The sequence below is a fragment of the Leucoraja erinacea genome, chromosome 5, assembly GCF_028641065.1.
Source record: "Leucoraja erinacea ecotype New England chromosome 5, Leri_hhj_1, whole genome shotgun sequence".
Taxonomy (NCBI): Eukaryota; Metazoa; Chordata; class Chondrichthyes; order Rajiformes; family Rajidae; genus Leucoraja; species Leucoraja erinaceus.
The window spans coordinates 39,771,529-39,783,733 of NC_073381.1; the positions used below are offsets into that span (position 1 = coordinate 39,771,529).

The window sequence follows — 12,205 nt, forward strand, 5'->3', positions numbered from 1 at the left end:
GACTCTGCTTCCCAGCATTAATTAAGAGTGCTGTTAATTGTGGTGTGTTTTGAACAGCATTCTGCTCTTTTGATTTTAGTTTAAAGATACAGTGTGGAAACAAGCCCTTCGACCAACGATCACCTATACACTAATTCTATGTTATCCCAGCTTCGCATCCTACCTACTAAGGGCAATTTATAGAAGCCGATTAACCGACAAACCCACACGTCTGGAATGTGTGTGCAAATTCCGCCGGAGCACCCAGAGGAAGCCCACACAGTCATGGGTAGGACATACAAACTCCGCACAGATAACACCCATTGTCATGATCGGACCTGGGTCTGTACGAAGTTTGTATAGTTTCCTTGTGACCGTGTGGTTTAAGGCAGCAATTCTACCATTGCTTCGCTATGCTACTCTATCTTTTGTAAGGTCATGAAATCTATCATTTGACAGGTAGAATGTGTGCATGCAAATGGCATTGTTCTTTGTTCTGAATGTGCTACAGTCAGAATCATATAGACCATTAATATTTTTCACATTTCTCTGAAATCAGTTTGAATTATCTTTAATAACAGTGGAACATATATTATGTTGACATTAATTTTCAATGAAAGTTTTCTATTCAATAAGAATTCAAACAGATTAGAAACAAATCATTCTCAATCCTGAAAATGATTCTGAAGTCACATATGTTTGAAAATTTCAAAGCATTGATAAATTGAATTGTCCACTTCTATCTAGAGGAACCAGACCCATAATATGTTATTTATAGATTCATGTGGATTAATTTTCAGTCAGCTCATTTCTTCTGCCTTGAAAGATGACTTTTAGTGATGCTCAGCATTATGAGAGAACCATTTAACTGCAGACATTTGATTACCAAATACATTTAACTTGGTTGAAAGGTAAATATGTGAGGTTGAGCCTACATTTAGTCTTGAGCAATGAATGACTTCTGTTATTTCACTAGTCTACGTTTTACAGTGAGACCTTTCAACAGCATGATTTAGATGCAGCCAAGTATTCTCTTTTTCTGTCTCAGTGACATCCTGCAAAATTCTTTTTCAGTGCGCTAATCTATCCGTGCACAAGAGTTCTCGGATGTTTAAAAAAATTGATGTGTTTAGCTGACATAATGCTGGAATTCTAAGCCACAGACATTTGAAGCCTGGCCAATTCCATATCTAGGCATATTTGGGCTCCAGCATTTAAGGATACTTTTTTGAAACTTTCTTGGAATTTTATAAAATTCTGTGATATATTTTAAAATGAAAGTCAAATTTCAACAAAAAATTTTGAAAGGGATTACAAAGTGAGTTATACTTTTTTTCATTGTGGCAAAACGTGCATTCAAAAATAACAAGTTGTTTTATTAAATGTGATTTTTATTGTAGTTATTATTCTGGCAAATCAAAATTTAATGCAAATTAAAGAACCATATTTTGAAATAATTAATACATCCCATAATTGTATTAAAATTGTAATGATACCATGAAAAGCACTTAAGGTTGATAAGAAAGCCATCAAAATACAACACATATTCCAAAATTTCCAAGCATTTTATTTCCTACCCCTGAACTTCCTAAAGAACATTTATAAAAATGCTTAATCCAGAAGCATTTGAATGCTATAATTCCTCATAATTTTATCTTGCTAGCAGAATGTTTTGCTGTATTTATCAGTTGTTTAGCACATTGATAATAACCTTTTCTGATGATATATTTGTAGCAGTTAGTAGGGCATGGGGAATTTGGTTAATTTTATTTATTTTTTCTGAATTGAGGATTGAACATCTAGTAGGGAAAGTGAGCTAAATATGCATTACCTTTGCTATACTGTATCTATCATTAAATGATATTGTGCCATGTTTAATATCTGACTTTTTTTAGTATTAAATTTATATCACTTTTGTAACAGATCCCTTGTTTGTAACCATGACAAAGACACATGTCATTGTGGCCTCCAAAGAAGCATTCTATATCTGGCAGTATCGTGTGGCCAAGAAACTGACTGCAATGGAAATCAACCAAGTGGCACCAACAAGAAAGGAGGGTCGAGAAAGGTTAGTATTATAAGATATTAGAGATACAACTAATTTTGACTTGCCAGAACAATAACAGCAATGCAAATGTAACTCAATAGTAGCAACAGTCACTGTGCCTCTTTCCTAAACATTGGCCAATAACCCCACTAAAAGATCAACATGTGTCCAACATGGATAATGGCAAGATCGGGTATGCCTGTGCTATGAGAGGAATAATATTCCTGAATGTCTCTTGTCATTTAACTACAAATTCCCATTAAACAGGGTTTTTACCCTTGGGCAATTTATGGATTATGTTATGGGTTACACTGTTTGCATGTTGAGAAGTGCCAGATAATAATCAAATAGGAGTAGAAGGTATTTGGGGTGTTCAAGTTAGGGATCAAGCAAGTGTAGCCTGTTGTGCTTGGTGCTTGCTAACTGCATCCTACTGCACCACAGTTCTTTTGCTCTTATTTTTAATTATCGGGTGAGCAGCAATTAATCAAATGTGTTAAAATAAAGGCAAATATCAGGTGAGAAGCATTAAAAAAATGTGTTAAAATAAAGGCAAATATCCTTTTACTCTAATATGTAAATTACAAATTAATTTCCCACAAGTGTATTGGTAGCTCATACAAGTCAGCATGTTCAAGCAAAGTTCCAATCCTTATTTTGTTTTGAGTCTGACTCCATGTTGCTCATTTTTGAGAATTCTGGTTGAACCCAATATCCCTGTGATCTTTTATATCTTTTTCTTTCCCTCCCCCCGTTGTGAAATTCTCTTATGAAATACATAAATTGTTATTTTGTGTTACGACATCGAGCTTTAATCAGATAATGAATCTATTGTGTAGGAAAGAACAGCAGATGCTGGTATAAGTTGAAAGTAGACACAAAATGCTGGAGTAACTCAGCTCGAGTAAGGCAGCATCTCTGGAGAGAAGGAATGGGTGACGTTTTGGGTCGAAACCCTTCTTCAGACGGATGTCAGGCGAGTGGGCGGGACAGAGATAGAATGTTGTCGGAGACAGTAAGACTAGTGGGAGAACTGGGAAGGGGATGGGATGGAGAGAGAGGGAAAGCAAGGGCTATTTGAAGTTAGAGAGGTCATTATTCATACCACTGGGGTGTAAGCTACCAAAGCGAAATATGAGGTGCTGTTCCTGCGCTGGGCCTCACTCTGAGAACGGAGGAGGCACAGGACAGAAAGGTCAGATTAGGAATGGGAGGGGGAGTTAAAGTGCTGAGCAACCGGGAGATCAGGTAGGTTAAGGCAGCCTGAGCGGAGGGGTTCAACGAAACGATCGGCGAGCCTACGCTTGCTCTCACCGATGTACAGAAGTTGACACCTGGAACAGCGGATACAGTAGATGAGGTTGAGGGAGATGCAAGTGGGACCTCTGCCTCACCTGAAAAGACTGTCGGGGTCCTTGGAAGGAGTCGAGGGGAGAGGTCAAGGAACAGGTGTTGCATCTCCTGCAGTTGCAGGGGAAAGTACCTGGGGAGGGGGTGGTTTGGGTGGGAAGGGATGAGTTGACCAGGGAGTAAGAGAGGGAATGGTCTCTGCGAAAAGCAGAAAGGGTGGAGATGGGAAGATATGGCCAGTAGTGGCATCCCGTTGGAGGTGGCGAAAGTGTTGGAGGATTAGATGCTGTTGTTCTATTGTTTTCTTTATAAATTGTAAGTTTGACAAAATGCTTTGAGTTTGATTTATTTTTGCTGTTGGGCAAATATAGGCTATAATTAGACAATAATTTTATATGGCAGATATTAACTTCAATCAAGCATCTTTAACAAAAAAGGATATTTTGTTATACTCTGGCACCCTTCCAATTATATTTCTCCAAAAATAACTCATATTTGTTTTTGTTTTGAATGTTTTAACTTGATTATTTTGTAACAGAAATTTGCCTATTTCTTTTCCTGATAGAATTTATCACATCGATGATGAAACATCAATTACAGGAGATGGAAGCCTGGATTTCAGTAGAGCTTTTTCAGTAGGTGTTTCTTTCTAATTTGATTGAAGGGCATCCTGCATATTTGGAAATTATACTAGAAATATTAGAGTGCCATATACCATCACTAAGTTGAGCTGTTAAAGAGGATTGCTAGAATGCCTTATACAATCAAACAAAGTGAAGGCACACAAAGCCTGATATACTTCCTGAGAACGGATTCACTCCTTGCTGTTTGCATGTTTAGCACACATGTTTGCATGGAGTCTTTCAGCACCCATCTAAGGGTTGCTTTTCTCTTCAATGGGGATTACAGCCTGAATTTAATCAACATTCTTTTCACAGATTGTAACCTTCTTTTGCTAATTCTGCCTTAATTGTTACCGCTGTCCATGTCTACGTGGATTCATTTATTCCTGTAAAGTGTTATCCGTTTTTGTGGAATATATCTAATTTGCAGCATTGCTGAGGTGTAGCGAGAATGTAATTTATTCTGAATATAATTTAAACTTTTATTAAGGATAGTATATTATTTTGTTCATGTTCATTGCTTGTGATGTTTAAAACCTGGCTTGATTTTTAAGTTTGAGCATTAACAGTGACTCCTGCATTACAGCTGTTTGGGTAACAGAAATTGATCTGTACATCACATTATGAAAAATTGTGATATGTATCGATTTCCAGGAATTCACAAATCATTCACAAAAAAAAAAGCAAATATGAAATAAAATTTGCTCTTATGGAGCAATTCTAACACAAAGTCACACAAAGCCCGATATACTTCTTGAGAACTCCTCGCTGTTTGCTCTTTTGGAATTGATATGGAAAAACGTAAATAACCAAACACACCATTTATATCGGTTTCATCTTGCGTTTCTTAATGTGATAGGGGTTGCCTGTTAGTAACTATCTGAATCTGAAATTAGCATTATTTGTGAAAATGTAGAAAACGCAACATTAATAGGGAGTAAATGAATATATATGATTTAATTATTTAAATTTATGGTATAAAATCCTTTTGTACTGTTTTTCTCCAGGCAACAAAGGATGCGATCTGCTGCATCACGGCATCTGATAAGATATTGATCATGGTGATTACATTTGTTTATTTAGTGTAGAAGTATTTTAACATGGCACTCTTTTTAATATAAAACGTAATTAATATGTTCGTACATATTGAAAGTTCTTATCCCTATTCTTCCATGATTAATGTTGCTGATTGAGTTGCACAAATTTGGTAATTAATGCCTTTTTTAAAGGTGGGGTGAGTGGCAATAGATATTTAGCTTGCAAAATAACCAGACTATCATTGTATATTTCTGGATAGGGATCATGCTAGGGAGGGAGGTACCAAAAATGTGCACAGGCCAATTGTCATGAGTGAAGAATGTTTTGCAGATTGCAGTCCTGCTTGCAGGTGATTTAAAAAAAAAATATTCCAGCACATACTATTTGCCCCCATATGACACAATGTGGTTCTTACTGACAGAAAAGCTGTTATATTCACCTTGATCTGGAGCCAGCACTCCATGCTTGTTATTAGAAATCAAAGTTTTTCATTAACATTGAACGTGAGGCATGTCTGGAGATCCAGTTCCTGGTGTTTCAAATAAAAACTTGACAAATCCAGAAAAGAGTACACGAATATTGGAATAAAAGAGTGCAGTTAAAGGTTAATTTGCTTGTATCGAAGAAAATGATTTGTTAAATGTGGAGAACGTTTATTTCCCTGGGAAGACCAAGTGGTAATGCGTAAACCAAGTAAATTTGTTCAAAACTGGTGCTGTGAAGTAAGTGAAGGGTTTAACACAATGGTATCTCTTTTGCTAAATGGTATCTCTTATGAAAGCCAGGCAGCATGGGTGTAATCAAAAATTGCTATCATAGCTTAGTTCTACTGTTGTGATGCGTTAAAGATCTTTCATATTTGAACAATAAGGCAGATTCACTATTTTGCCAAAGATATCTGTTCCCATCATTTGTCCAATTTTCTAAATATTTGAAGTGTAAACACTGGATTTCTCCATTATATCCTTATGATGTGGACCCAAGACAAGGTGATCGTGAGGTGTCATTTAGGAAGTGTAAATGAAAACAAAATACCTGCTGCAGAGAATATTAGGAATGAAATAGTTTTGACTAGTTATGAACAAAATGAGTTACATTGATTTATGTTTTCCAGGGTCGTGAATCAGGAAAACTTCATAAATACAGTTTACCAAATGTTAGCCTGCTTCAAAACTATCAGTTGAACTGCAGAAGTTATCAGTTGTCATTGAACTGTAATTCCAGGTGAGTTTCTCACACAAGAGCGAAGGGTAGAATTCTGTCATTTCTTACGGGAGATTATTTTTCGGGAAATAAACTCTTAAGGCATCCAGCGTAAATATAATCCCAGAAGCAACATCCTGCAGATTTTGTGCTATACTTTGCTGGATTCCACTGCACAGATCAAAGGGCATTTGTTCATGATGGAACAGGTGCACGGAGAAACCTGGAATGATAAAATCAAAGACATTGTGAACCATATACATACCCGAGTTCAAGTAACAATGAACAGTTTTCCTATGAATGATGTATCACAAAAAAGCATAACGCAATGCAATCTAATTTGTAGGCAAAGTTGTGAGTTACAGTTATTGTGGTATGGTGGTTATCTAGGAATTTATTTTGTTTTTATTTTTGACGGATATTTATTTTCTGTAAGGAAAGGAACTTTTGAACTCATTGATAATAATTTTTTTTTTTTTTTTTTTAATTGTTGCGTAATTTGGTTGCAATATTTTCCATTTAAATTTTATACCTCAGGATGTTTTACTTTACTGTAGGTGCTAGAAGTGGCAGTCTGAACCTTTTGGTAAAGCTGTATCCAACTCCAAGTTAATCATATTACTGGAGTAGTTTGAAATATATCAAAATGGTAGTGATATAAACAAATTGAATAATATTAAATTGATGTACTAATAATATATTTTTTGTCCGTCTAGCCGCCTTGCCATCATTGATATTACAGGTATTTTGACATTCTTTGACCTTGAAACACGAATAATGGATAGTACGGGACAGCAAGTAGTGGGCGAGGAGATGAAATTTGAGCGGAAAGATGTTTGGGATATGAAGTGGGCAAATGACAACCCAGATTTGTTTGCCATGATGGAGAAGACCAGGATGTATGTTTTCAGAAACTTGGACCCTGAGGTGATTGTTTCATACAAATTGCTTTATATATCTCTTAACTTAAAAGTAATGTGAGATTTCAGAAAACCAAAACAAAATGCTGGAAGGATTCATCGGGGAGGGGAGGGGAGCAAGTACAGGGAATCAGGTTCCTAATAAAAATATATGACACTGTTCCTTGTGCCCGCATTGAGTTTAAATGAAGCAGTACAAAAGGCAAAGATAGATGGATCTGAGAGGCGATGAACAGAAACATGAAAAAGCAAGTGACATAGCAAGGAGTTTGTAAGCATAATTTTGTGGTAAGTTTTCAACAGAACAGTCACCATTCGGTAACGAGCAGCAAATATTTAATTTGTGTGTATCATAGTTGCTGCTTAACTTGCTACTTTGCCTGAAAGCAGCATATGATGTTCTGATCAGAGGTGTGGTAATGAAACAGACTAATGCCATATGCCTTTATAGGACAGGGAAAAAAGGAAAATGTGATAAAGACATAGCTGAAGGTAAGACAGTGTAAGGATTCTCCCTGATACCTATTCTGAGTTTAGTCTGAACCTGTCATGTCAGGGTAAAATCAGATTTGGAACAGCATGATCCAGAGCTCTTATTCTTTAAAACGATTTTTAAAACTAAGTAAAAACTATAATGAATATTATAGGGAGTTTTACATTATAAACATTGTAAGATTGTACAAAAAAATTGAATGTAATCATCCGATGTAACATATTATGGACTGACACCTTTGTATTTCAGATAACCTTATGCAGCTTAAACTGTAACTTGAACCAGCATGATTTCCAAATCACCCTTGCAATCTCTCAAATGTTTGCATTTCCACTGGTGACAATCCTGTCCATAGTCTCTTGCAAATTGTCTCTAGCTTGCCCCGAGACACAGTATAATACAAAAGTAACATTAATAACTTAATGCAACAATCTACGTACAGTACCAGGTGTCCAAATAAGTGCATGGACTAAGCAAAAATCAAAGTGCTGGAGGAACTCTGTGGGTCAGGTGGCATTTGTGGAGGGTATAGACAGACAATGTTTTGGGTCAAAACCCTCTCTTCAGACTGATTGATATAATTAGTTCTAGTTCTGGTCATCAATTTTCAGAAGCTTTGTTTTGAGGGGAAATAAATCATGTTTATCAGCACCTTGAAAGGTTCTCGCTTGTGTGACACATCTATTGAAATGGAAATTCAATGGAAATTATGCCACAGAAGCGCCAAAGAGGAACAAGTTAAACTAATTGTCATTGGACTAGTTTGCAGATTCTTCTGAATCACAGACAGTTCTTGAATTAAAAACAAAATCCTGTTATGGCATAGTGAGATGGAAATTTTGGTTAATTTTCAGTCAACAGGTTAACGAATATGTTAGTTACTGATTTTATCATTGTGCATTCCAAATGTTTTTTTGATGTATTTGGGACAGGTTGTGTTATGAAAATGTAGTTGGTAATCAGTTGAAATGTGTAGAAAGTTGTAGTTTAAAAATGAATTTTGGAGTTTTGATGTTTTAAATCTGGCATCTTACTATTCATCTTTATAGGAACCAATTCAAACATCTGGGTATATATGCAATTTTGAAAATTTGGAAATCAAGTCTGTACTTTTGGATGAAATTCTGAAGGTAAGTTTTGGTGTAATATTTATCAAGTGAATCAAATAAACAATTAGGAAGCTATTTAACATAATGTTTAGTTTAGTTTAGTTTAGAGATACAGCGCGGAAACAGGACCCTCGGCCCACCGGGTCTGCACCGACCAGCAATACCCGCATATTTTACACACACGAGGGACAATTTACACTTATTCCAAGCCAATTTACCTACATGTCTGTGCGTCTTTGGAGTGTGGGAGGAAACCTATGCGGTTATTGGGAGAACGTACAAACCTCGTACAGACAACATCCGTAGTCAGGATCGAACCCGAGTCTCTGGCGCTGTAAGGCAGAAACTCTACCGTTGTAAGGCAGCAACTCCACCTTACCCATGCTGCACTAGGTGATATGCTAACAAATATAAAGTTAACAAAGATATGTTAACAAAGAAGATTTTTATAATATTTTTCCATTTTCATTTTTGATTTATCTAATATTTACCCATTGCATCCTATGGTCAGATCATTGTTGTTTTATGGCTCTTTCTGACTGGACAGTTTTGAATTCTCAACCTCAATCAGTCATATCAAACTTGCAGGAGAGTGTGGTGGTATGCTAAAAACCCAGCAAAAGAAATAGTTTGGTAGTATTAGGTCATGTGTTCAAAGCCTCACAGTTAAGAGGGATGAAGTTGGGTTGAAGGGACAATTTCTGCCAAAGAGCCTTTTTCCGTGCTAATTTAAAACCCATGTGATGAAAGGTCTCTCTGTTGCCGGACCAGCAGGTCCAGGAACAGCTTCTTCCCAGCGGCTGTCACTCTACTCAACAACGTACCTCGGTGATTACCAATCCCCCCCCCCCCCCCCGGACACTCCTCCCACAGGAAAAACACTATGTCTGTATATATGCTAATGTAAATATTTATTCAAATCATATGCTATGTCGCTCTTCCAGGGAGATGCTAAATGCATTTCGTTGTCTCTGTACTGTACACTGACAATGACAATTAAAGTTGAATCTGATCTGAATCTGAAAAGGAGAAAGGACAGAAATTAAAAATCATGGGATTAAAAGAAGTGCCAACATGGATAGAAAGATAAAAATCTAGACGGCATTGTGGGCAGTTGTTTTGCAAGTCTGGCCAGAGTGTACAGTGTTGTTCAGCTGTGAATAGATGTAGGAACATGGTTTCCAATGAGTGAACTGGCCTTGGTGCAGAGATGTGCGATTTCAAAGTTTGCAGATGAGCTTCTTCTTGCTTCTTGCGAATGAAACAAAAACCAAAGGAATAGTTAGACCTCAAGCCGGGTGTTGAGCAGCCAGTTTGTTGTCTCTACGTCAATGTCTGCCAGGCCCTGAGCTCCAATTGGTGGGTGATAGAACGGGCACCCAGAGATGACATGGTTGGCTGTCTGTTGTTCTGCAGATGAGCTAATAAATATACAATGATATGGCCAGTCACTAATCCACTTTGGTAGGAAAATAAATTAAATTAGAGTTTTAAAAAGTGAAAGCCAAGGAAGAGCTGAATTGATAGCTTTTAAGCACTTAGCTGAGCAGAAAGTCAGTATTTTTTAGTACAAGTTGAACTACAGTTTTTCACTCCTGTTGACTACCAGCCCAGGACACTGTTGCACTGATTGACTCCTTGTGGAGTTCAGTGGGACACCCAAATCTTCCAGATTTTCCAGTACTCTGGCTATGAAACCGGTCCTTTGAGTCTGTGCCAGCTTAGACTAGTGCAAGGACAGCAGCCTCATTGAAATCTATAGGAAGAAATGACTGCCAGGAAAATGGTACGTAGACCCTATTTTATTTGCTTCAGTTAAATATATTTGTTTAAATATATTAATTATTATTTTCAATTTAATCTTTACTATTTTTGATATTCACAGGTATTTTTGAGTACTTGTGAATATCAGCATTAGCGTAATCAATTTGCACAAAAATAGAAAATGCTGAAAATACAAGTAAGTCAGGTAGCATCTGCAGAAGTAGAAACAGAATAAAAGATTCAGGTCGAATGGGCTTCATGGGAAATAGGAAAGCAGAAAAGAAAGTTAGTTTGAAGTTGCAAGGAGGGCAGAGGAGGCATGGATGGGACAAAGGCAATATCTCTGATAGGACACCTCACTCATTTTTATTGGTCGTACACTCACACTCAGTCCACCAAGGCCTGCTGGATCACCCAGTTTGTAACCCTCTTCCCATTCCCAGACCGACCTTTCTGCCCTTGGCATCCTCCATTGCCAGAATAAGGTAAACTAGAGCAAACTAGAGGAACAGCACCGTATATTCCACTTGGGTAGGTTATAACCCAACAATATTAACATTTGAATTATCAATTGTAAGTACCATCCTTCCCCATTTCCTGTCATTGTTTGCTGTGCATACCCCACCTTGGCACACATCCATTTCTCCCACTACATTGTCCACGTTTCCCCCTCCACCCCTGTACCCATCCACCTACAGTGCCCTCCATAATGTTTGTGACAAAGACCCATCATTTATTTATTTGCCTCTGTACTCCACAATTTGAGATTTGTAATAGACAAAATCACGCGGTTAAAGTGCACATCGTCAGATTTTAATAAAGGCCATTTTTATACATTTTGGTCTCACCATGTAGAAATTTCAACAATGTTTCTACATAGATCCCCCAGTTCAGGGCACCATAATGTTTGGGACACAGCAATGTCATGTAAATGAAAGTATTCATGTTTAATATTTTGTTGCATGTCCTTTGCATGCAATGACTGCTTGAAGTCTGTGATTCATGAACATCACCAGTTCCTGGGTGTCTTCTCTGGTGGTGCTCTGCCAGGCCTGTATCTTTAGCATATGCTTGTTTAGGGGGCTAGTCCCTTTCAGTTTCCTCTTCAGCATATAAAAGGAATGCTCATTGGGTTCAGATCGGGTGATTGACTTGGCCCCTCAAGAATTGACCAGAGGCAAATAAATAAATGATTGGTTGTCCCGAACATTATGGAGGGCACTGTATTTCCCTCCTTCAGTCTTTACAATTCACTCTGCTTCTCTCCTTTTGTCTTTTCATCTCTAGCATGTGCCAGTCAAAACCCCCCATCACTTGTCAGACTTTGGCCTGGCCCCAACTCTTTTTCAGCTTTCTCCCCCTACTGTAATCAGTCTGAAGAATGTCCCCGACATGTTGCCTACCTGTTCTTCCAGAAATACTGCCTGACCTGCGGAGTTACTCCAGCACTTTGTTTTGCTCAAGATTTCAGAATCTGCAGTTTCTTATGTCTTCAACTCATTTTATATTTATTTGCTCATGTGCAAACTTTGAAATGGCACAGCATAGTAGGTCAGGTCATTAGTTGATAGCCATGATCCTGAAATATTCCCTGGGGATCAACTTTGCACACATTTTTCAGACCTTTAGTTTTGTTTATTATCTTTTTCCACGTATCACCTACCACCTTTTTCAAATCT

The 12,205-nt window shown here is 37.5% G+C and overlaps 1 protein-coding gene across 2 annotated transcripts in view; it reads left to right on the plus strand.

The window, feature by feature from the left end:
- Positions 1–12,205, plus strand: part of wdr35 (WD repeat domain 35) — a 55,444-nt gene that overhangs the window by 17,756 nt on the left and 25,483 nt on the right. For both annotated transcript variants that reach the window (XM_055635402.1, XM_055635403.1), the window contains 6 exons: positions 1,903–2,047; positions 3,942–4,011; positions 5,007–5,060; positions 6,152–6,261; positions 6,957–7,167; positions 8,703–8,783. In XM_055635402.1, coding sequence (XP_055491377.1) covers positions 1,903–2,047; positions 3,942–4,011; positions 5,007–5,060; positions 6,152–6,261; positions 6,957–7,167; positions 8,703–8,783 — 671 coding nt within the window. The remainder of the gene's footprint in view (positions 1–1,902; positions 2,048–3,941; positions 4,012–5,006; positions 5,061–6,151; positions 6,262–6,956; positions 7,168–8,702; positions 8,784–12,205) is intronic.